The sequence below is a fragment of the Pteropus medius genome, unplaced genomic scaffold (assembly GCF_902729225.1).
Source record: "Pteropus medius unplaced genomic scaffold, Ma_sr-lr_union100, whole genome shotgun sequence".
NCBI classification, from domain to species: domain Eukaryota; kingdom Metazoa; phylum Chordata; class Mammalia; order Chiroptera; family Pteropodidae; genus Pteropus; species Pteropus medius.
Window position 1 is genome coordinate 218,475 of NW_024345505.1, and position 24,170 is coordinate 242,644.

Genomic DNA, 24,170 nt, shown 5'->3' on the forward strand with positions numbered 1-24,170 from the left:
TTAATTTCTCTTTCATATCTAAAGTAAGCTTAGCTGGATACGTTATTCTAGGCTGGTAGTTCCTTTCACTTAATAGTTTAAATATTTGATTCCATTCCTTTCTGGCTTGTAATATTTGTGCTGAGAAGTCCGAGGATAATCTCATGGGTTTTCCTTTATAAGTTACTGTTTTCTTCTCCCTGGCTTCTCTGAGAATTCTATCTGTGTCGTTGATTTTCGATAACTTTAATGCAATGTGTCTTGGTGAAGGCCTTTTTAGGTTGAGGTAATTGGATGTTCTGTTGATCTCTTGAATTCCAAGCTCCAGCTCATTCCTTAACTTTGGGAAATTCTTGTCAACTAATTGAAAATCCTTTCTAGTCCCTGCTGCTTTTCCTTGCCTTCAGTAATGCCCATTATTCTTATGTTTCCTCTCCTGATGGTATCAGCTAGTTCTTGAATTTCTCTTTCATTATTTCCATTCTTCTGTTTCTCTCTTCTTTCTGATTTATTTATAGATCTCTGTCTTCGGTATCACTGATCCTTTCCTCCATTTGGTCGACTCTATTTCCCAAGCTTGCTATTTCATTTTTCAACTCCTGCAGTGTGTTCTTCATCTCCAGAAGTTCTATTTGTTTCTTTTTGAGGGTTTCAATCTCTTTGCTCTGCTCATCTAGTTGTTTTTTTAATCCTTGAAATTGTTGATATGACTCGTTTCCGAACTCACTGTTTTTTCAGAAGTACCATCCTGAATTCTCTGTCATTTAAGTTGCATATTTCTATGTCTGTAACTTCTTTTATGGGGATTTTTCTCTTTCTTTCAGAGATGCCTTGTCACCTTGGTTGGTCATGCTGTTTAGTGGACCATTTCTCCGTTTGGGCATTAATGGAAGTGTATTCTGCTATTTTTCTAGAAAAAAAAAGTTTTATTATATAAAGGTCTCTCTTCAGCCTGCTGCAAAGAAGGTTCTTTTCTTTTGGTTTCCCGTAGGTGACATCTTAGCCTCTTGGATCCTTGATTTATATAAAGTCTTAAAACTGCCTTTTCATTTTCTTAAAGATCGTTAATCACACTCACTACCCTCAGTTTCAGTCTCTGTCAGTGTCATTGATGGTCTCGGCAGCTCCATTTGTTCAGGTTCCCCTGGGGCTTCTTGGTGATCGGTCTTGGAGGGTATGGAGCAAGGGGCCCTCTTGGTTGGGAGTTGGGGGCTGTGGGTCAGCCTTGGTTTTGCAGCCAGGGCCGGTAAAAATCAACTGATATTTCTCTGCGGTTCCGTCCTGCTTCTCTGCTTTCTGCCCAGATGACTGGGCCCTGCCGCCGGCTGTGTGGAACTCACTGCTCTCCCAGGCAGGGCGTTCAAGGAAGTCGCCACATCTTCTTCCATCCTCCTCCCCTTACAGGGATCTCTGGTGGCTCTGAGAGGCAGCTTCTTTATTTCTCCCAGTCCACCACCTGACACCTGGGGTTCTGACCTGTGGTAGCTCTTATGTGCACATCCCACACTCAGACGTGCTGGTGTGCAGTTTGGGTGCTTTTGTTGAGTTTTAGGTGTTCAGCTTATTGTTGTTTTATGGTGAGAGTTCTGTGGACTTCTCTCATTCTGCCATGTTTTTCCGACCGCCCAGCGTTATTAATTTGACAGTTCATCCTTACCCCACTGATGCGTATTGGCACCTCTGTTATGTATTAATTTTCACATGTGTGTGAATGTGTGTGTTGAGTCTATTATTCTGTTTGTATTGCTTTGTTTGCCTGTCTGTACAGTAATTTCACTTCATTAATATAGCTTTAAAATAAATCATGATATCTGATAGGGAAATTTTATCTGACAAAAATAATCATAAAAGTTAAGAGACAAACATAAAAATTTGAGAACCATATGATTTCACTTGTGGGATGTACAACTGAAAGCAACAAAAGAACAAGACAAACAGAGGCTCGTGGACATGTACAACAGTTTAGTGGTTACCAGAGGGAAAAGTGGAAGGGAGAAGATAGATAAGAGTGAAGAGTGTCAAATATATGGTGATAGAAGGAAATTCAACTTTGGGTGGTGAACACACAATGCAATAAATATATGACATTATTGAATTGTACACTTGAAACCTATATAATTTTGTTAACCAGTGTCACCACAATAAATGTAATAAAAAGTTAAAAAGACAAACCACAGATTGAATGGTATTTATAACCCATATAACTAACAAAGGATTAGTGTCTGGAATATATAAAAGACTATATATCAATTAGAGCAAGAAACACCCCAATTTAAAAATGGGAAAATGATTCAAACAAGCTATAGAAGAGATACTTCACTAGTGATTATACATGGCATGCAAGTTAAAGTGATAACGAGCTATTTTGTCAAATTCATAATGTTGGCAAAAATTAGTATCTAACTGCACTTAACACCAGGAAAATATAAGAAAACAGAAATACTCATATATGCTGCATTTGGAGTTGTAGGAGTTGTAAACTTCTTCAACATTTTTGGAGAGAAATTTTATTATACCTATTTAAAGTCGATAATCCTCATACCTTATAAGCCAAGAATTCCACTTGTTGATATATACTTTAAAGAAATTCCTGGACGTGTTTATAGGAGATATATTTGCATATGTTTAGTGCAGAAGTTCTTGTAATAGCAAAATAAATATAAACATAACTGCCTTCAGTAACATATTGAGTGGAATATTATACAGCATGTAAATGAATGAACTAGAGTTATGTGGATCAATATGTGTAAATATTAGAAATATATTAGTGAATTATAAAAAGCAAGTTGAAAAGGAAAAGAATAGAATGATTCCATATTCATAAAAAGTTTTAAATGACAATATATAATACTGCTCATGGGTACATGCATAAATAGTAAAAGAATAAAAGCATGAAAGGAAATGATACAGACAAACTCTAAGATAGTGGTTATCTTAGAGGGTATAACCACTGGGGAGAAACCGAGGAGGAAGAGATTATGGGCAGGTGGAAATAGGACTGTATATATAAAATTTTACCTCTCTTAAAAAGGAAGTATGAAAGAAATATAGCAAAATGTTAACATCTGTTGAAACTGGATGGTAGGTATTATTTTCTGTGCTTTTCTATATGGTGGATATATTTTACAATTTAAAATTCTTTATATAGAGAGTGAGTGCTTCACAGTATGTGCTCAGGAATATAATTTCCCTTCTACCTCCACCAGCATTTTGGTGGTTGTTATGTATTTTGTTAACTCATTTGTTCAGAGAGATTTCCAATGTGCTTAACTTAGAAGGTTTAATTTCTTTATATAAGAAAATTTGAGAGGCAGGCAGTGCAGGGCTGATATGACAGCTCAATGCCATCATCAGGGACCCAGGCATTTTCTTTCTTTCTGCTCTGATGAACTAGTTTCTGTCCTTAAATTTCCTCATAGTCCCAGATGACTGTTGGAACTCTAACCTTTACATGTTAATTCCAGAAGCAGGAGGGAAGAGATCCCCCAGCCTGTAAAGAAGGCTTTTCAGAAGTTCACCCAACACTTCAGATTACAATTTATTGGCCAGTATCCAATCACATGGTCATATCTTGCTGAAAGGGAGGCAGGAGCATGCAGTTTTCAGCTAATTATATTGCACAAGATGTATAAGGAAGAAGAAATTTGATATTAGGCAGCAACTAGGAGTCTCTGTCAAAAACAAGAGCCTGATGTTATTGGCCTCTAAATTATAGCTTTGTTTTTTTAATTTTCACTGAGATTTAGAGTTTTGAAAGCATGTGAAACTCTTTCATAAACTTGGTACACACCAAATAAATTACAGCTCACTATAGTGAACGCTGCCCTCAAATTCAAAAGTGCTGTCTTCAAATTTAGAGGCATAAATTTGGAGTGCCTCTGTTATCGAAGAAAGTCATGTTATATCTTTTTTTCAGAGTGAAAAACATGCTCAAAATGTTAGGTTTTATTTTCAAAAGCATGGAGAACAAAATGAAGTGCCTAGTAAGAAAACGAAGATGGATGTTAGAAATTTTCAGGTGAGTGGCCTATGTTGATATTGTAATTCTAAAGTATGAGTTATTGATTTTTTTCTAACAAGATTGTGCTTATTTCAGGTGCATAAGAGTGAAGTAGTGGACAGAAACAAATTTTGTGATCTCTGCAACATGATTTTTAGCTCCCCAATTGTTGCTCAGTCTCACTATGTGGGGAAAGTTCATGCTAAAAAAATGAAGCAATTAATAGAGGAGCATGATCAGGTATCTCCATCAGGATTTGAGCTGGAGATGGGTAAGATTACATTTATCTCTTTAGCTTCAGTACGAGGTCTCTCAATCATTTCCCCCTAAACTCTGCTATCCATTCTTTATCAGAGAGACTCTCCCTTGGGGGCAATAAATTGATTCTTCTTCTTCTGCCTTGTTAAGCTCTTTCTGTATCTTTGTTATTTAATATGGAGGTTATAATTGCTAGCTAAATTTTAAGAAATGTTATGACTTCTTTTTAGTTTATTAAATCCAAATAAAAGCAAGTAATTTGCTGTGTAGCTGTAAAGAAACAACAATAAGCAGCCTGAGCTTTCCAGTTTCTAATAAAATCATAAAATCTTAACTCCTTCTCACTTCTTCCCCTTGGCATCTATCTCAGTATTTTTTTATTGCTTTAGTACCTTCCAAAACATTGTCTCATATGTGTGTTCAGACCAATGTATTCACCATAATATAATTGTGATGCTGCATTTCTTGACTGTAACTGTAGGAAAAAATAAATAAACTATGGAATCTCCTTCTACCCTGATAGCTCATTCCTTTCTTCCTATGAATATAAAGTATCAACAATATCATCAATCATTATTGAGTATTTATTTTATACTATATTCCAAAGATACAGAGAACTATAAAACAGTGTCTTTTCCCTCCTTCCAATGATGTTGGACCATGAGCATATGAGAGATCTGACCCAAAAATCTCACTTCTGGCCTGAGGTGGCAGAGTGCACCCTAGAAAACTCAACTTGCACTTTGAAAAAATTGTTTGTTGGAATGAAAAATAAGATGATTAATCCTCTAGAATAAAAAATTTACTTCATTTTCACTAGCTTCTACACTTGAGGAATAAGGCTTGCCTGGCATGGAAAATTTACTGACATTAATTTCTATTTCATAGTGTAGGCCTCATCTAGCATTAAAACATACTGTCTTAATAAAAAAAAAACACAATTATTTAAAAATTTATTCTAGTGTCTCTAATTTTTGTATATTTGGTTTCCTGCCTGTCAATCTAAAGAGGGATAGAATCAGCATGCCCTACAAAAGAAAGCATTTTGTAAAGCCTTATCCTATTTTCAGTCCCCAAAATTCATCAATTTGGGCTTGGAGAGGAGACTAAATGAAAGAGCTCAGAAATAACTGTAATTGTGAAAACATATAATTTTATATTCCTTAAGAAGTTCATAAATTTTATTTTATTACACCACAAATCTGGACTGTATAGATGACTTACTATGTTACCCAAGAAAGACACCAGCTTAGAAGTTGGTATCATCCGTTTTACACTCACTAATTTCAAGAACCATCCTAAAAGAGCTCTCATGCTTTCACTGATTTTTTCAAGTTAATATAAATTGTCAATGCTTGATGCTAAATGTTCCTTTCTGTATCTTTGTTGGAGAAACTTGGTGGCAGATGTGTATTCAAATTTCCTTTCTCACAGAAGGAAATTATTTTTAACCTGAGTACCTTTATCCAGTAGCCATGTGGAAAAAGTACAAAGATAATGGGTTTTGAATTTCCCTAATATTTTATAATCAATGCAACTCTAATAGCTGAACACATGTTGATCGCTTTTCATTATGACTATTTCAGCAGGTACGCCTATTACTACTTCTGCAGAGTCAACTTTTCTGAAGCCCCTTGCTGTCAAGCCTCCTCCAGGTGGGATTAAAGACAAGACTATGCCTTCCTCTTCCAGCACTGCTTTGGATTTGAATAATCCAAACAAGTATTGCAAGCTCTGTCCTGCTTCCTTTAATAGTCCATTAATGGCCCAACAACATTATGTTGGGAAAAAACACAAAAGAAATGAAGCTAGGAAGAAGGTTGTAGACAAGATAAGAGAGGACTCTCTTCCAGCAAAATCAGATGCAAATGGTAAACAGTAAAAATATCCCAAAACTCTTTCATAGGAAGTTTATATTTTATAACACGTACTAGCTTATGTATATATACATTTACTCTTGTTGAATAGGAGGTTGGTAGTACTCATGGAACCATAGAATTTTAGGTAAATAAGGACTTAGAGTCTTTTTAGTTCTGTCTGTTGTGAGATCCAGAAGTTTTTAGATGACCCTTATTAATTACAGAATCAAATATAGGTATTTCCATGGTTCCTTGTTATGTCTAAGGTGCATAAGAAAGTATTTTAAATTAGTATTGTGTTGTTATATCATTCAGTCACTAAGTATAGTGTAAGCATCTCTTGGGTGCTTGGCTAGTTATTCTTAGGAATACAAATGAGGATGGATAGACTATTTTCCCTGAAAGAGCAAGTATACAGACTAGTTGGGTTGATAACACTTTACTGCAAGAGACTACAGACATGGGTTTTTGTGTACATATTTATGGTAACCAGAGGAGTGAAATATCATGGTTCAAAATATCTTCATAGAGGAAGTATATGATTTAGATTGGTAGGAGTGGGAAGGAGAGAGGATGAACAAAGGAGCTAAGAGGGAGTGGCAGTAATTCAAGCACAATAAAAATTCTGATCCTAACTGGAGTGATCCACTTGCTCTTCTAATCATATTTTTTTTTCATTCCCCCCCCAACAGGCACCTTCTCACTGCTAGTGTATTTTATTCCCTTTTCATATTCTTTCTTCCACCCACTTCTTGCTCTCCACTTACTGTTATTTTCTGATTCTTAGTAGACCTTTTATGCTTCATGTGAAAATGTTCATTACTCCCTTCTTGAAGCTCTGTTCTTTGTCCCATGTAACTCCTTATGCTCTGGTTTTGCTCTGTGTTTCTATTTCTTTTTTCTTTTCTTTGAGAGATTTTTTACAAAATTCATTACTTAATGTAGGTTTTCCTGTGGTTTCATTTTTGAGCTTACTCTACAAACATGATCTAACCTACCTCCTGATTTCACCTCTTATCTGTATGCTTATGGCCTTTCTGTAAAGCTTTAGATTCCTATCTAAATGGTAGCTGTTGCTTCACCTGAGTATCTCATAGCAATTTCAAATCCATCCAGTTGTTCAAAGTAGAAACCTGTAGTTAAATGTGAATCCCCCAACACCACCTTCTTCACTTTCTATATCTAATGAAGCACCAAGTCATGACTATTTTACCTCCAGAGTATCACTTTTACCTTATCTCCAGTCCTGCTCTTCCCACACTAGTTCAGGCCCTCAACATCTTTTCCTAGAGCTTTGTTCCTCAAACTATGGTTTGTGGCCAGCATCATTGGCGTTGCCTGAGATCTTGTTAGAAAAATGAATTTCAGGTCTCACTACAGAACTACTGAATCACAATCTATCTACATTTTAACAAGATCCTTAGGTGATTTGTACTCACAACAAGTTTTGAGAAGCATTGTTCTAGAATATTGCTACAACCTCCTAACTACTCTCTCTGCCATCAGTGTGGTCTCTCCAAATCTGCCTTCAATTTAACTACTAGAATATTTCACCTAAAGTGCACTTCTTTCCGTGTCGTTCCCTGCTTAACAATTCTTAATTGTTTCTCTATTTTCTAAGGATAAAGTCTAAGTTTCATAGCTCTTTACCATCTTGTCCCTGTCTACCTTCTCCAGACTTATCTCCTGCTACTTCCTGCCACGATTTATGTGAGTCAGAACCTACAAACTCTTTATGGTTTCCAAAGACCATTACTGTGTGTCTTGTCCCTGTGCCCTTGTTCTTGTTGCCATGTTACCTGGAACATCTCCATGTCCCTCTTGGCTAACGTCTACTCATTCTTTAACATGCTACTTCCTTGGAAGCCTTTTTACTATCATCAAGGCTTATCTTCTGTGCTTCCTTAACCTGCATATCTAATTATCTTTCCGTGTGTCTTTACTCCCATTAGAATGTAAGGTCTTTGAGGGAAGGGACTTCATCTAACTCTTCTCTATTTTCAGTGTTTGAGATAGAAACTGGCATAGAGCAGGCCTACCTCAATAGAGATTAGTTTAACATAGGAACCAGTGAACTGTCAATCTTTATGTAATGAGTGCTAACCCTTCGTTTGTACTATTTAAGTTTCCTACTTAATGTGATTTAATGCATCCCCAAAAGTTACACAGAGATCTGTGTTTTTATCTAGAATTTTAAAGAATATTAATTTAGGCAAGTGTAGAAATAGAAATCCTAGGATTTCAGAAAGTAGTAGATGTTTGGAGAAATGACAGACTTCCACTTGTTAGAATTCTTTTTTTTCCTATTGTTGGGCTGAGGGTATCTGACATAAGCAGTTTCTAGTTTAGTGGCGTTAGGTAAAATTGGAACTGAGTGAACTATGAGAAATGTTTGCACTCTGAAAGGAGGGTCATTTTAACACTCTGAAGTTTCAGAGTTATTAGAATAAGAGGAGGATTTGGGTGAAATTCTCATCTGGCTGGGGAGGTGCTGCTGATCATCAGCGTAAATTAATCCAGTCATTGAAGTCACTTTACATTAGCCTCTGAAGCTAGAGCTCAAAGAACAGATTTTCAACACTGCCTTAACTAGTCCATTTGGAGAACAGTAAAGATTTGAAGATTAAAAAAATAGCTGGAGAATTTAAATTAACTAATGACAATTTCAAAGGACAGTAACAGCAGAAGCCCATATTGTAAATGAGCAAGTGGTAAGACAAAAACAATTTAAAGTGTACCACCTTAACTATTTCACTCTTCACCCATTTTCTCCCTTCTGTCTCTGCTTTCTTTTCCATCTGCTCTTGTTTATATATGTTTCTACTGTATCTATCTCTTTCTGTCTGTCTTTCTTCTTCATTCTCAGGGCTTTCTTCATGTCTCTCATCCAACCCAGGTCTTACTAGCACAGGAATGGCTACCATAACGATATGGAACTAAAGTATGTATGTGTTTTTTATTTATTGTATTTGTTTTATCTTACTAATATCTAGCCCCATTATTGCACTTAGATGTCTCATCTTCACCTGTAACTCAACATATCTAAAATTGAATTAATAATCTTTTCTAAAACCATCTTGAATTTCCAAAGTTTTCTGTCTTTGCTGGTAGTACCACTATTTGTCCCTTACATTTGAATCTTTGAGGGCATCTTTGACTATTTAATTTCCCTATGTCCTATCCATCAGCAAGTCTTACCAAATCTTAAATTATTTCTCCCTCCTTGTACCCTTCCATTACATTTCCACTACCATCATCTTACACTTCAATGCTTCAACAACCCTCCAAAAGGCTTTACTTATACCTCATTGTTGTTTTCTGATTCCCTAGTAGCAAAATTTCAACCCTGGATCATTGGCACAGTTCACCTTTTCTACTTTTATATTCAGGATACTTAGTGCTACTATGGAAAATTATATAATGCTAGAGATTGGGTACCTCTCCAGAGTCTTGGTATCTAACCTGCCTGGACTGTTAGATCTACTTAATCCTTTTCTTTTTCCTTCACATTCCTTTCAGCAATGATTTTTAAATCTACACCACTATCTTAGACTCTCTTTCACTGTTCTACTCTCTCCTTCCCCACACCTGTCAGGCAGACTTATTCCTTATTTCATCAAGAAAAAACCATCAAATGTGTATTACCAAATATCTTGACTTAACCAAATCACCCCTTAATCATGAGTTCCCCTTTAACTGCTACAGTTTACCCTTCCTTTCTTATCCAAATCGTTTGTTGTTGTTGTTTTCAAATACATGTACTCTTACAGTCCTCAGTGTTACTCCTTAACTCACTGCCATTTGTTGACACATATTCCCCCAGCCCTCCACACCACTATTCCACCATTCCACTGAAACTATTACAGGGTCATAGTGACTTCTAAATTTCTAAATCTAATGGACAGCTTTACTCCCTTCACTAATCATTCCTCTTTTAAAAATCTCTACTTCCTTAGCTCCTTTGACATCACTCTCTCCTGTTCATTCTTATAGCTCTGTTTTTACTTTGTGTCCTTTTCATGGCCCCTTCCTTCTCTGCCATCTTAGTATAAAGAGTGGCACTTTCCAGGGTTTTATCATTATGTCGTATCCCTGTGCCCACCCATACATTGTCCTCAGGAGATCTCATCTACTTTGATTGTTTTAACTATCCCCTTGCTCTGACTTCTCCAGAATCACTCTGACCTATCTTCTGCCTTTGAAACTCCTATATCTAACAGCCTATTGGACATCTTTACATGGAAATATCATGGCTATCTCGGATTCTGTGTGTCCAAACTCAAACTCACCATTGCTTATTTTTCCACGTCCTAAGACAACACTTCTTTCTGAAGCTGCAATTTCAGTTAACAGGATCACCACCCCTCAGTTGCCAAATGAAGATGCTGAGAGTAAATTTAAATTCCTCTATATTCTTCCTTTTCCTTTATCTCCCACATTCAGTTAGTCACTAAGTTTTGCTAGTTCTAATGCTAAATATTTCATCAATCTCCCTGTTCCTCTGTATCCCGACTGTGACTTTTCTAGCCCATGCCCTCCTTATATCTTGCCTGGTCTACTATATTTACATAACTTTGGTCTCCTTACTTCCAGGCTTGCTCCTCTCAAAATCATCCATATTGCAGCTAGAGGAGAGATTTCTCTAAAACACTCAGTTGACCATGTCACTTACTCCTTGAAACCACTTCAAGTTTCCCAATAGACAAAATAAAAAGTCTAGGCTCCTTAGCATAACATATAAGTCTCTCTTTGATCTGATACTCCTCTTGCCTCTCCCATCTTGTCCCCTTATATTTTATTCTACAACAATTGCAAATTTTGAGAAGTTCCTGTAAACACTTTCATTTTTTTATGTGTTTTCCTTTGCCTGCAATAGTCTTCTCAACTTTTTTCATCGATTCAGCTATTTTTCATCCTTCCAGGTTTAACTAAGTTATCATCTCTTCCAGTAGCCCTCTCAGACTCCCATACTGTGCTCAGTGCCTCTGCTTCTTTGAGCTCCCATACCCCTTAAGCATACCTCTCTTAACTTTTACCAAATGAAATTGAAATTCTCTGTTCATGTCTGTTTCACACTCGGATTTGTGACCAACCTGCCCATTTTATTCATCTTGTACCCTTAGCATCCAGCATGATGCTTGCTGCCACATAGGTGCTCGGTGTTTGTTGAACAGATTATTTGAATTCAACATGTCATGCTCATTTCTGTCTCTGCCATACCTGATACTGTTTTCATTCCCTGGAATGCCCTTATCTACTTTTCTTACAATTCAAATCCTTCTTGCCCTCCAAGATCTATCGCAACTTCTCTGACTGTTCTAGCTCTTGGTATTCTCCCCTTCCTCTGATTTCTCATAGGCTTTATTGTTCATTGATAATTGTATTAATTATAGCCCCTTAATTGAGTTAGCCTCCTTGAAACAAGGGATTATCTTTTATTTTACAATCCTTCTCAGTGCTTTATGTGGTAATAATTATATAGTTTTTCTCAATTAATATTTGCAAATTGTTTATTGAGAGGCAGTGTCATGTAGAGGGATATACATAGATTCAGAGACATGTTCGAAGTCACTTGCCCAGTTGCAACTCAGGTTCCTCAGGTGTAAAATGAAAATAAGGCTATTTTATAGGATTTAAAAAGGATGAAATGAAGCAGTATATACTGTACCCATCACAGAATAAGTCCTCAACAAATGTTAAGGCTTTTAAATATCATTTTCCTGTCATAATATAAAAACAGGTAAACTGGACATTTAAATTTTTTCTTCATAAGATAAATCCCACATTAAGTTGCATTTTAGCTTACATGTAGCTCTCAATTGATTTTTCCCATTTAAGATATTAGATCTATGGTTCTCATCCTTGACTACATATTAGAATCATGCAGGGAACTTTTAGAAATCCCAGTGCTCAGACCATCCCTCAAATCAATTAAATTAGAATTCCTGGGACCTACACTTTAGTGTTTTGTTCTCTCTTTTTTAACTCTCCAAGTGACTACGATATGGAGCCAAGATCGAGAAACACAATGTTAAACTCTAAAGACATACACTTCCCTAATCTATGCTTTGAAAACAAATACTTTAGTCAAAGTTGTTATGAGATAGGGCTGTGATTAGGATAAATGTAGGCCACACAAGGGTTAGGTTATGGGAGGTTCTGAAAAGTAGAAGATGAAAAGAAGCTTGAGTTTCTGGGTGAAGTCAGAAGCAAGGTATCCTAGCAGAGCTGAGGACAGTAAGGACACAGGGCCAAGGAACAGATTCCAGTAGGAAGATAGAGAGTATAAGAAACATGGTAGAGGCAGGTTCCAGGAGAATTAGACCAGGAATTTTTATCTTGGGACCAATAAATAGGCTTTATATCTTCACAGAAAGGGTTTACACCATGTTTATATATTATTTTTTGAGGTGTCCTATCCTAGAAAAAGATAAAGAATATTAATGTGTGAAAAAGACAAGGGCCAAGGTAATAATAAACAGACCATAGTTCCAGAATTGCCTCTGGATCTTCCATACGTGACCTGCCACTCCTTTAAACCCCTATATTATCTATATTACAATTTTCTAATGTAATTTGTGAAAAAACAAAGGAGGAATTGAAGAGAACATTATATACAATATACTTTATGACCACTAAACAAATGTGTAAAACATTTGAAATATAATATGAGTTTATAGTCATAATGATGATCATTGGCTTTATAATCTAGGGCTTTATAATCTAGGTGCTCAACAATGGCTGCACAAAAAAATCATCTAGAACACTTTCAAAAAGTAAGAAAGTCTAGTTCTACCCCTGCAGATTTTGATTTAATTGGGCTGATGTGGAGCTATAACATGAATATTTTTAAAGTTCTCCATATAGTTTTAATGTTTAACTAGCATTGGGAGCCACTGATTTAGAGGAAACTGAGACTACTGCTTATTTTTCATAACTTGAGTGCCCTCAAAATGTAAGCTATTGGCCAAGCGAATCCGAGCCTTAATTTCCACACCCGTTGCATAAGGATAGTAATAATTTCCTGAAAAGCATTGTTATGAGAATGGAGAGTCCTGAATTTAGTCCTTAGCTTTGCAAGAAGTCCAGAATCTTCACAGTTGATCAGCCTCAAATCAGGAACTCACCAAACTGCAGGCAAACTTGGAAGATGGTAATAAATAAGCAAGAAATTCAAAAGGTATTCTGTTAGTACATTTCTCATACATTCTCTGATAATCATTACCTATATTGTTAAAATACAAATTCCTTGCCTCAGAGACAGTGAATCATGTTCTCCAGAGGAAGGACCTGGAGATCTATATTTTTAACTAATATCCCAGGTGATTCTTATTAGAAAAGTCTTGGAAATGTTGATGTTTAAGTTAATTCATTGTCATTCTGGTATTGGTTGATGGTAGAAGGAGATTATATATATAAATCTATCTTCCAGGGTATCCTCATTTGGGTATCAAAGAACACGAGAAACCTCATGATAATCAGAAAGTGACTTTGTGAGCACAAAATCAGAGCACAGGGAGAGAGGATAGTTTTGAGGAATCATTCATTCAGACTTTGACATACCTGCTGAGCTCTCCTGGATCCACCATAGAGTATGTGTCAAGAGTAAAAAGAGTCTTCATGTTCTTCAAAGTCAGCATCTTTCTTTCTTTTTGACAGTAGTCTCCTGTTTCTATGACTAATCTTTGCTTGGACAAGGTCAATACACTTGGTAATGATTGTTTTAACATCCTTTAAATGATTAAGTAGCTATTAGATTTCAAAGATGACCTTGCTTGACTGTGAAGTCTCTCCAGCCACCAACTTATTGCCTCTTTTCAGGGATGGAATTGTCTTTATATTTGGCTTATGAAATTTATTAATTTGCTTCTTCTGACCAAAGAGAAAATGGAAAAATGATGAGGTTTAAAAAATATAAATTTATCACCTGCTTCCAGTTCTACCTAAGAAGCATAATAGCAAGGTAGCAAGCATACCCATTCTATAATTCTTGACTCTCTTGAAGTTGTAACTAGTAGTTTTGTTTTAGAATTTTGTTTTCAGTTTTTGTCCTGAGAGGGGGTCTCACTAAACCTTCTCTCCTTTCTAAAATCTGTCTGTGGAAATTACTTTTGGTAAACTAATGCACTACAGTGATTTCAGGTAAGAGAGTAAAAATTTGCTTTTATTTATGTTTAGTCTTTTGGGATGTTTCAGGTTTTATTCAGGTATAAAGAGAATTAGCGAAAAACAAAAAGAGTTTGGTTGAAGGGTTAAGAGGTAAAGGCTGGTTGGGCATGCTAAATTTGAGGTGCATGATGCACTTCCTTGTAGCAACAATAAGCAGGCAGAGGGCAATTTCTTAGGAAAGAGACCAAAGGTAGAAAAAGAGTGTAGTGTAGTATAAAGAATTCTGGGCTTTAAATTAAGTAACATGGGTTCTGAGAGGCTGCTTCTATTACTAAGTGGCTCTGTGACTTAGACCAAATCATTTGACTTCCGAGCCTTATCTTTAAATTGGGAAAGTTCAAGTAGATGACCTCTAGTAAATTCTTGTCCAGCTATGTGATTCTAAGTGTATCCATATTTACTTTCTTTACTTGAACTCTGTTTTTTTCAGCATTTAGTACAAGAACCTACGTTTGTCATATTTGTAATATCACCTTTACATCTTTAGAAATGTTCCGGTCCCATATGCAAGGAAGTGAACATCAAATTAAGTAAGTGGTTTTGTTTCCCCCCGCCCCAAAAAATGCTCCAGTGACACTAAAGACCAGGGCTTCTGTCAAGTACCTTTGCATATATTTTACAAACTTTCTAGGCATTCATTTTCCTATGAGTTAATCCTGGTGGTATTTGTAACATATTTCATGCTAGTAGCATCCCCCAGGGAGTTCTCTAGCCATGATAGTATACTGGCAGAGCTGGTTAACTGGCACTCTTCCTTATCAGACACCATTGTCCTTCTTTGGGGAAATGCTAAAGGATCGTTCGCTGACTAACTATACAAATTCAAATAATCCTTGGTAAATTGGCTTAGTTCCATGGATTCGGTGATCCTGTCCTCATCCTTCCAGTGAAGTATAAGGCTTAAGATCAAAGGTTTTGCTGTTAGATCTGGATTGGAATACCGGATCTATATTTCAACCAAGTAAGTAACTTTTAACAGCTCTGATATAAAGTGGTTATAATGAAATATAAAAATATGCATAAGGTGCCTGGACTGGAACATAGTAAGAGCTCAATAAATGTTTATTCTATTCTATTCTATTCTATTCTATTCTATTCTATTCTATTCTATTCTATTCTATTCTATTCTGTTATTTTAAGGAGGAGAAGATCGAGTGGATAATTGGGGGCTGGATATGTCAGGTAGCTGGATGGAAGGACACTTAACTATTGTGTATTTGGTTTGTTGCTTTTAAAATCAAAGCATAGTATTTCTGTTATCGTATTCTAGTAGAAAAGATTTATACTATTGAGTCCGAATACTCAGGAGCTAAATTATCTGACTCAACAAATTAACCTTCATCCAGATATTTAAAAAAATCTCAGTGATCCAGAATAGCCATCACAGTTAATAGATCTGTACAAGGAACTGACTAATCAAAACTTTTAAAAAAATGTTACATTCAGATCAGATCATCTTTAGGGCATTAAATATTATTGGTTTTTTCCCACACATCCCATCATGACTTATATTTTAAGTACTACAACAGTATCAGATATATCTGCTTCTTTGCACCTTTTCATCTTCCCTTTTATCCCAGGCCTGAAAATGTTTTTACATATAAAAAATTGTGAGGTACCCAGAAGATATATGACTATCCCTGCTGCTTATTTGTGGCATAAAAAGTCATGATTTATAGCTTTTGTATTGAGGTAGGTTTTTAAAATTCTTTTTTTTTTCAGACTAATCTTTTTGAAAGCAAGTAAAATATTCAGAATAAAATAATCTAGTAACAAGAACTTTCAACTGTCTTTTTTTTTTTTTACAGAGAATCTACTGTTATCAGTCTAGTGAAGAATTCAAAGAAGACACAAGAATCTTACCAAGAGGAATGCACAGATTACATCAAAGTGCAGAAAGTTAGAGAACCAGAGCCCAAAGCTTGTTTCAGAAAGATGGAAGAGAGTTCTGTGGAAGCCCATGGTTACAAAGAAGTGGTTGATTCCAGATCCAGACATAGAATGTTTGAACAAAGATTCCCATGTGAGACATTCCAGTCATACCCAGGATCGTACAATATTTCACAAACAGTGGAAAACCAGTTACCTCATTGCTTACCAGCTTATTCAAAGAAGACATATGACTCTTTCCAGGATGAACTGGAAGATTACATCAAAGTACAGAAAGCCAGAGGATTAGATCCAAAGACTTGTTTCAGAAAGATAAGAGAGAGCTCTATGGAAACCCATGGGCACAGAGAAGTCGATTCTGGACCCAGACAAAGAATGTATGAGCAAAGATTTTCAGTTGAGACTTCCTACACCTACCAACGACCATACAATATATCACCAGTGGAAAGCCAGTTACATCAGTGGTTACCAACTTATTCAAAGAGGACATATGATTCTTTCCAGGATGAACTTGAAGATTACATCAAAGTGCAGAAAGCCAGAGGACTAGAGCCAAAGACTTGTTTTAGAAAGATAAGTGATAGCTCTGTGGAAACTCATAAGTACAGAGAAATGGTTGATTCTAGACCCAGACATAGAACATTTGAGCAAAGACACCCATTTACAACTTCCCAGACCTATCCAGAATCATACAATATTTCACAGGCAGTGGAAAACCAGTTACCTCATTCCTTACCAGCTCATGACAGCAAACAGAAACTAGACTCTATGAATGACTGTCAACTCAACAGAGACTATTTCCCAGAAAAACCAGTACCCCTTAGCCTTAGTCAGCAAGAAAATAACTCTGGCTTATACAGTGTAGAATCTGAAGTTTACAATCACCTCCCCTCAGAAAACAATACCAGTGACCCTCAAGCAGGCCATAAACGGAGACATCAGAAGAGAAGAAGGCACTCAGAGGAAGGCAAAGAAAGGCCAGAGAAAGAGCAATCCAAGCATAAAAGGAAAAAGAATTATGGGGATATGAATCTAGACAAGGACAAGAGTATCGAACAAAGGAAAAGAGAGGGAGATAACATCAGTGTAAGTTCAGGAAAGCTTAAGCACCGAAAAAAGAAAAAAAATCATGACGTACCCTCTACAAAAGATGAACGTAAACACAGGAAAGAGAAAAAGAAATCTGTTGAAGAAAAGACAGAAGAGGAAATGCTTTGGGATGAGTCTATTCTTGGATTTTGAACTTTTAGTTTTATTTACCTGAAGATGAATTGAAGACATCTTATAAAAATATGGATTTAGACAATGGAACATTTAGTGAATAAAAAAAGAGGTGAATAAAGTCAAGATTAGTTCAGGTGTGTGTGTGTGTGTGTGTGTGTGTGTGTGTGTGTGTGTGTGTGTGTAAAAATTGAAATTGAATTAAAAGAAGAAACAAACAAGCCTAACCTAGTCTCCGGGAAAGAACAAAGCAAGAACATAAGAGAAAAGGAAACCTGTTGAAAAGACAGAAGAGTTAGTGCTTTGAGATGAGTCTGTTCTAGGAATTTGAACTTTTAGTATTGTTTATCCAAAGCTCAGTTGAAGAAATCAGTTAAGAAAATTGATTGAGACAAAGAGCATTAAATGAAGAAAAAGAGAGGTGGATACAGTCAGTGTCAGTTGAGGAAAACTTAGTTTTTAATGTAAAAATGGAAATTGAAGTAAAAGAAGAAACAAGTCTGAACTTAGCCTCTAAGAAAGAAGAACTACGAACACAACAAGAACATAAGAGAAAAGGAAATCTGTTGAAGAAAAGACAGAAAAATCAATGCAGTGAGATGAGTCTGCTCTTGGATTTTGAACTTTTTAGTTTTGTTCCCTTAAGATTGAATTGAAGAAATAAGTTGAAGAGTTTGGTTTCAAGAAATTCATGTTATTTGAATCTTCCAAAGCGACTTTATCCTCTAACAAAAGCCAAGTGAAGTTAAAGTATTCAATATTTATTTTCCTGAAGTTACTTTTCCTCATTTTCTTTAAAAAAAAGAAAGATTACATGTTTCTTATATATAATGTAGTTTCCCTTAATGAGGTTGTCTCTACTTCTATTCCTCAAATTGCTGTGATAGTGAATTATTTACCCATGAGAGTTAATTTATTTTAAATGAAATAATTACCAGGCATTACAGAATCCATTCCTTGTTTGGGTTGTGTTAGTGTTGGTGGTATTTTATTATTGTTGTGTGTTTATTTATGTTTCTTGATCTCCAAGAAAAATATATGAAGCGATTTAGATTGATTTTTTTTTGTTTGTTAAATCTAATTTGCAGTGTATTTTTGTATTTTCTAGTTCTGAAAGTGGAAAATGAAACAGACTATAATAAGCTGAAATGATATATAGTTTTAAAAGCACTGATACAAAATCAGTCTATATTCTGGAAATGTTTATATTATATTAAAGTGTTTTAATTTCTACACATTGTTTTATGTAAATGATCATTTCCCAGCCAAAGATGATTTTATTTTGGGAGTGAAAGGGGAAATAATTAAACAGTTTGCACCTCTGGGTAAATCACATTATAAAGTTGTAATAATTTTATTTCTTCTGCATCCTGCTTAGTAGGAACTGATATTCAGACTTGAGCTCAGTTTTAAATTAGGAAATGTGACCAACTATATACTTGAAACTGAAGAAGGAAGAATTTATAAGTGGGAGAGGGCTGTGAGGGTGCATTACATTTTAATTTTTTCATCTTGATTATTTTTTACTCTAGTGCTCCCCCTTTTATGATAAACACCTTATGTAAGCATTTGAACATCACCATGGTATAGTAGAAAGAATGATAACCTGGGAATCCAAATCTCAGGATATGGTCTCAGTTGCACCATTAAGTTGCTGTGTGACCTTGTGGGAATATCATCAGAATGAATCCAACATGGAGTTATCAGAGATAGGGAAAAAATAGACTGTAGTGTTCCTCTCATGTGTTAATTTTATCAAAAAAAGTAAATAAATTTAGATGGTAATGTATCAGCACTTAGGCAAGGCATTTAATAGTTGGTTTTCTTTGAAATTTGAATACGATGGTAAATCTGAGCTGAAGCATAATATGATTGGTTAGGTTTATACCTGGTTGAATAAATAGTTCAAAAAGGAGTTAGAGGCTCCCAAAATTAACTTTGAGTCTACAAAACTTGGTATAAGATTATTTGGTGCTATAATATCACTTCCTTTCTTTTTAACACATCTGGTGTACTGGTGAAGAGAGGGGAAAGAAGAACCAGAGTAGAACAGAAAGACTGTCAGCCACAAAAAGGGAAAATTGTCTTTTCTGAACTTGCAAAAAAAAAACAAAACTTTTTTTTCATAGAAAATGTGAGACAAGATGAATTTTAAGCATTTTTAAAATTGACAAATTATTTCTCAGAAGTCAATTTTTGTGTTTAAAGTGGGGAGGTAGGAATTCCAAACTATGTTATTCACTTATGATATTAAATTACTGTGATAATTTCAAAATAACTTAAATAGATCAATGATTCATTAAAATAACCACATGATTTTAACCAATACTGCATAAGTCATTCAAATTTTAAACAAAATAACTTAAATTTGGTGGTAAGTTGGAGGAGGGATATGGATGTGGTGTTGACTATGTTCTTGGGGAAGCCACCAGTGACTTGCTCTAGAAAGTGGTTTTTAAAATTTTTACAACAATTTTTTTTGGCCAAAAATAAACTTTATATCAAGCCTACTATAAAATATATTTTCTGTTAACCATAAAGTATCATTTTCCATTTGAAACTGGGGACAAGGACCTGGAGCTGAACTTTGGCACATTTGCTTTGCTCCCAACTTCTGCCTCTGAGCACTTAGGAGTAAAAGTGTAAATCAAGATATTTAAATATATATGCAGGATCCAAAATGATCTCTACTTCTGGAGGTGACTGCTAAATCTAGTAAAATGAAATTTAATAGCATAAGTATTAAATCCTGCATTTGGCTATGGAAGACAATACAAAAACGTTGGAGAAGATGTAGTTTAAGATACTACATGGGAAGACAGTGCTGGGATTTTTATTACATGCTTAGTTTGAAAGACTAATACACTCATCCAGACATAAAATCACATATGACCTAAGGCAGATCATCAAAGTCAGTATTCAGACAAGTAAATTAATGACATTTAGCTTCATGGGTATGTCCTCAACTGAATAGAAGAGAGGAGGCAAATTTTGGCTGACTTTGGAATGATTTTCAATAATTGGAGCTATAGAAAAAAATGGAATTGACTACCTTGTTATATGGATGCACTGAACAAATAAGAGCTGACTGTCAGCATTGAGCCAGGAAGGAACTTGAGAAAAAAATAAAGAACATAGGTTATGTTCCACAAACAGCTCACAGTCTAACAGAGAAAATGGATCAATAAACATGAAAGTAAATCATAAGTCTGATAAAGGCTACAATAGGAGTAATGATGGATGCTGTGGGTAGCAAAGATAACATGCTTCAAGGGATGAGATATGGGCATTCAGGAAAGGCTTCGTAAAGTGACATCTAAGCAGACCTCAATTCAAAGACTTTCTTTGATATATCCACTTGGCTAGCTAATAGGTACTTCAAACTTAATATAGCCAAATAGAGTGCCTGCTTCTGCCATTACCAACCATTCATTTCCCAGTTTCTCCCATTTCTGTAAAATCACCCAATTGCTCAAGCCAAACACCATTTTGAGCACCTCTACACTCCTACATTAGACCATAAGCAACTATCCTTGATCATCTTACCAAAATATCTCTCTTAATGTCCAATTTTCTTTATAATCGTTTCCACCACTCCATTCTGAAACTCGTTATTTCTTTCTTTTTTTTTTAGAATACACGGTTACTTTTATTTTTAAAAATTATTAATTGTATTTTATTAGTTTCAAGTATATAGTGTATTGGTTAGACACTTACATAGTTTATAAAATGATCCCCTAATTGCTCCTTCTCTCCTCTGGTTTTCCACCTAGCTATTACATTAATGATAACTGCATTCCCTATGCCATGCTCCCCATCCCCATGACCACTTATCAACTACTAATTTATACTTCTTTAACCCTTCACCCCATTCTCTCAGCCTCCCAACCTCCCTCCCCTCTGGTCATCACCAGATTGTCTTCTATATTTGTGAATCTGTTTTTGTTTAGTTTGTTCTTTTTGTTCGTTAGATTCTGCATGTAAGCGAAATCATATGGTATTTATCTTTCTCTGTCTGACTTATTTCACTCAGCATAATAACCTCTAGGTCCATCCATGTTATTGCAAATGGTAGAATTTCATGTTTTTAATGGTCGAGTAATATTCCATTGTATATATGAACCATAACTTCTTTATCTAATCATCTGTTGATGGACATTTAGGTTGCTTCCATATCTTGGCTATTGTAAATTGTGCTGCCATAAACATGAATGAAACTCATTATTTCTTAATTAAACTGGGAAAATAGGTTTGAGAGCAACTGAAACTCATCACAGTTTCTGATTTACAGGTGAGTGGAAAAAACTGCACAAAACAGCAACAGAACAGTACTGTGGCGAACTAAACCCTTGAAGATTTCAGAACTATCCAGCATAGAGTTTCCTCCAAAAGAACAAGCTCACATACAAAAAAGAAAACTGCATCTGTAGCAATGCCACCCTGAACAAGCCCAATCCCGTCTGATCTTGGAAGCTAAGCAGGGTCGGGCCTTGTTAGTACTTGGATGGGAGACCACCTAGGAAGACCAGGTGCTGTAGGCATAGAAAATAAAAAGTAAGGGATTGTAAGATGACAAGGTCCTTGCAATCTGAGTTCAAACAAGGGTTGCCTCACTTAAAAAAAACTGCTAGCTTCAAAAATCAAATTGAACAGAGCAGATACACTGTGGGTAAAGGAAAAGGAAAGTTCAGATGGTAATGGATGAGGCAAGAATCCAGAGAAAGCAGATCCTAGGCAGTATTATGACAGCAAAATAAACTAAAGTTAAGAGTAGCACCTTTGAAGCAAAAACCTGTAGGATGCAAACACACCAGAAAAATGCAGGCATGAAGTAAATGGAAACTCTACCCTAACCTAGTATTTGAAAATAAACAAAGAAAACAGAGCTTTGAAACAGCATAAATCAGAAAGAGAACCCAGAAACAGATTTCGTTTGGACTGGCATGAAAATAAGTCAACAACACATACCTGTACCCACTGCTTAGGCATTTAAAGTAGTCCCTACTATATGGCAATGGTTATGGTTTTAGAGAGGACCTATTTTGCTGCTATGTATTAATTTATGCATTAAATTTCATGTGTTACTATAAAAAAACCCCCACAAAATTAGTACATTATAGAAGAAGTAGGGGAAGGTGAAGCCCAAGCTTTTGTGCTAGGTAGGTCACCCAGAGGTACCCCCATCCCTGTGAAGTCCAGGAATGTAGGCAATCTCATATCTCCAGGTCTCATGAAAAAAAATGGTTTCCTGAAACATGCAGATCAGGAGAACTCTACTTGTCATTGAACCCTGCTGTCACGAAGTGGACCTAGCTTGCAAGCATTGTGGATTCCTAAGGCTGAGGTCACATGGATGTTGCCATCATGTGGACACTACAGTTATGTGGCAGTGCCAGAACTACTGTCATGTCACCACCATGAGCTAGTAAATCCTGAGCACACATGGCCTCTCTGTACCTGTTATAATGATGGTCATGTGGTGGTTCCAGCTCTTAAGTCACCAGAGGATGGTGGACTTCTAAACCCTGACCATCATGTGGTTCTTCCTGTCACATGGTCCTTATTAGCTAGTGGCATGTGGAAGCCTCGGCCCTCAAAATCACACAAATGAATGGCTTCTTAGGATCATATGAATGCTATGGTCCTGTAATCCCCCTATGGTCACGTCTCATACTCAGCCGTCTCTGTCATGTGAAGGGCGTGAGCTACGACTTTGTGGATCCATGTCAGCAGCTCTGTGGCTCCTACCATCACATGGCAAGCAAAGCCTTTGCAGTCACGTGTGCATTCCCACTACCCAATCACTGTTGCTCATGTATATCCTGTGGTCATGTGCCAGGCTATGATCACACTATGATCACGCGAGACTCAGCTCTCTCAGTCACGTGAATATTGAGGGCTCTTGAACCCAGAGTCCTTCCGTTTTGTAGCCTGTCACGCAAGGCTCGGGAAGTCAGGTAGGGCTCCACAGTGGTGAGTTACGTGGATCCTGAAGTCGTGCGACAACCTACGGTCGTGTATGAGAGTCTGTCCTTTAAGCGTATGGAAACTTTTGTGAACTATAGTATGGCTTAGCTTTCTGTCAGACTAGTAGGATCAGAAAACCGTTAAAAATTTTGTCAGCACCCTGGCTCAGGGAGAATTTCAATGAGACTGGATCACATCCCAACCTTTATACCCATTTATATGCCGCCGCAGTGAGCGAAACTCGGGTAGGAGGGTCGCAAGCAAGTATTAAAAGTTTTCCCAGAATCGATGTAACAGGGCACGGCAGGAGTTCATAGAAGTCTCTGAGTGGCGAGGCTCTGGAAACCAGATGTAATACACTATCCTTTGTTCTTCTCAGCCCCCACACCAAAGCCGTGCTCCTGCTTATCGCCCTGCGATATTCACAGTCTGTGCCTTGCGATGGCTTCCTCTGGGCTACTCTCACCATGTTAAGGACACCAGAGACGTTCTAGATGCCAATTTGTGTAGACGATTCCAAATCCGATTTTAACTTCTGTCTCTTATTTACTTCTAGAGAGAGCGAAGGAGAGAGAATTTTATTAAAAAGAATTCGATTTGATTTTTTTCAATAAAAGTGAAGGTAGCTATCATGTGAAGATTCAGAATTTATTTCTTATATTTACTTGGCTGCACAGTAGTATTTTCTTTTTTTGTTTTTGTCGTTTGTTTGTTTTGTTTTTTAAGTGCATGTGGGGAGGGATGCGGTAATCCCTTTGTGCTTGGGATCTCTAAATGGCTTAAGCTAGTCCAACCAGACACTATTAGCTTTTGATTTTCTAACCATT

At 36.4% G+C, this 24,170-nt stretch overlaps 1 protein-coding gene and 1 pseudogene across 2 annotated transcripts in view; both read left to right on the forward strand.

Moving 5' to 3' along the window:
• The window catches only part of ZMAT1 (zinc finger matrin-type 1), a 45,013-nt gene extending 27,582 nt beyond the window's left edge, over positions 1 to 17,431 (forward strand). Inside the window, exons 3-7 of one of the 2 annotated variants that reach the window (XM_039873970.1) lie at positions 3,896 to 3,997; positions 4,076 to 4,250; positions 5,824 to 6,108; positions 14,696 to 14,795; positions 16,074 to 17,431. In XM_039873970.1, coding sequence (XP_039729904.1) covers positions 3,896 to 3,997; positions 4,076 to 4,250; positions 5,824 to 6,108; positions 14,696 to 14,795; positions 16,074 to 17,397 — 1,986 coding nt within the window. In that variant the 3' untranslated portion in view covers positions 17,398 to 17,431. The remainder of the gene's footprint in view (positions 1 to 3,895; positions 3,998 to 4,075; positions 4,251 to 5,823; positions 6,109 to 14,695; positions 14,796 to 16,073) is intronic. The other variant, XM_039873971.1, reaches the window with a different exon arrangement.
• Positions 17,432 to 21,798: 4,367 nt separating this feature from the next.
• On the forward strand, positions 21,799 to 21,917 carry LOC120611538 (uncharacterized; annotated as a pseudogene).
• Positions 21,918 to 24,170: the final 2,253 nt, after the last annotated feature.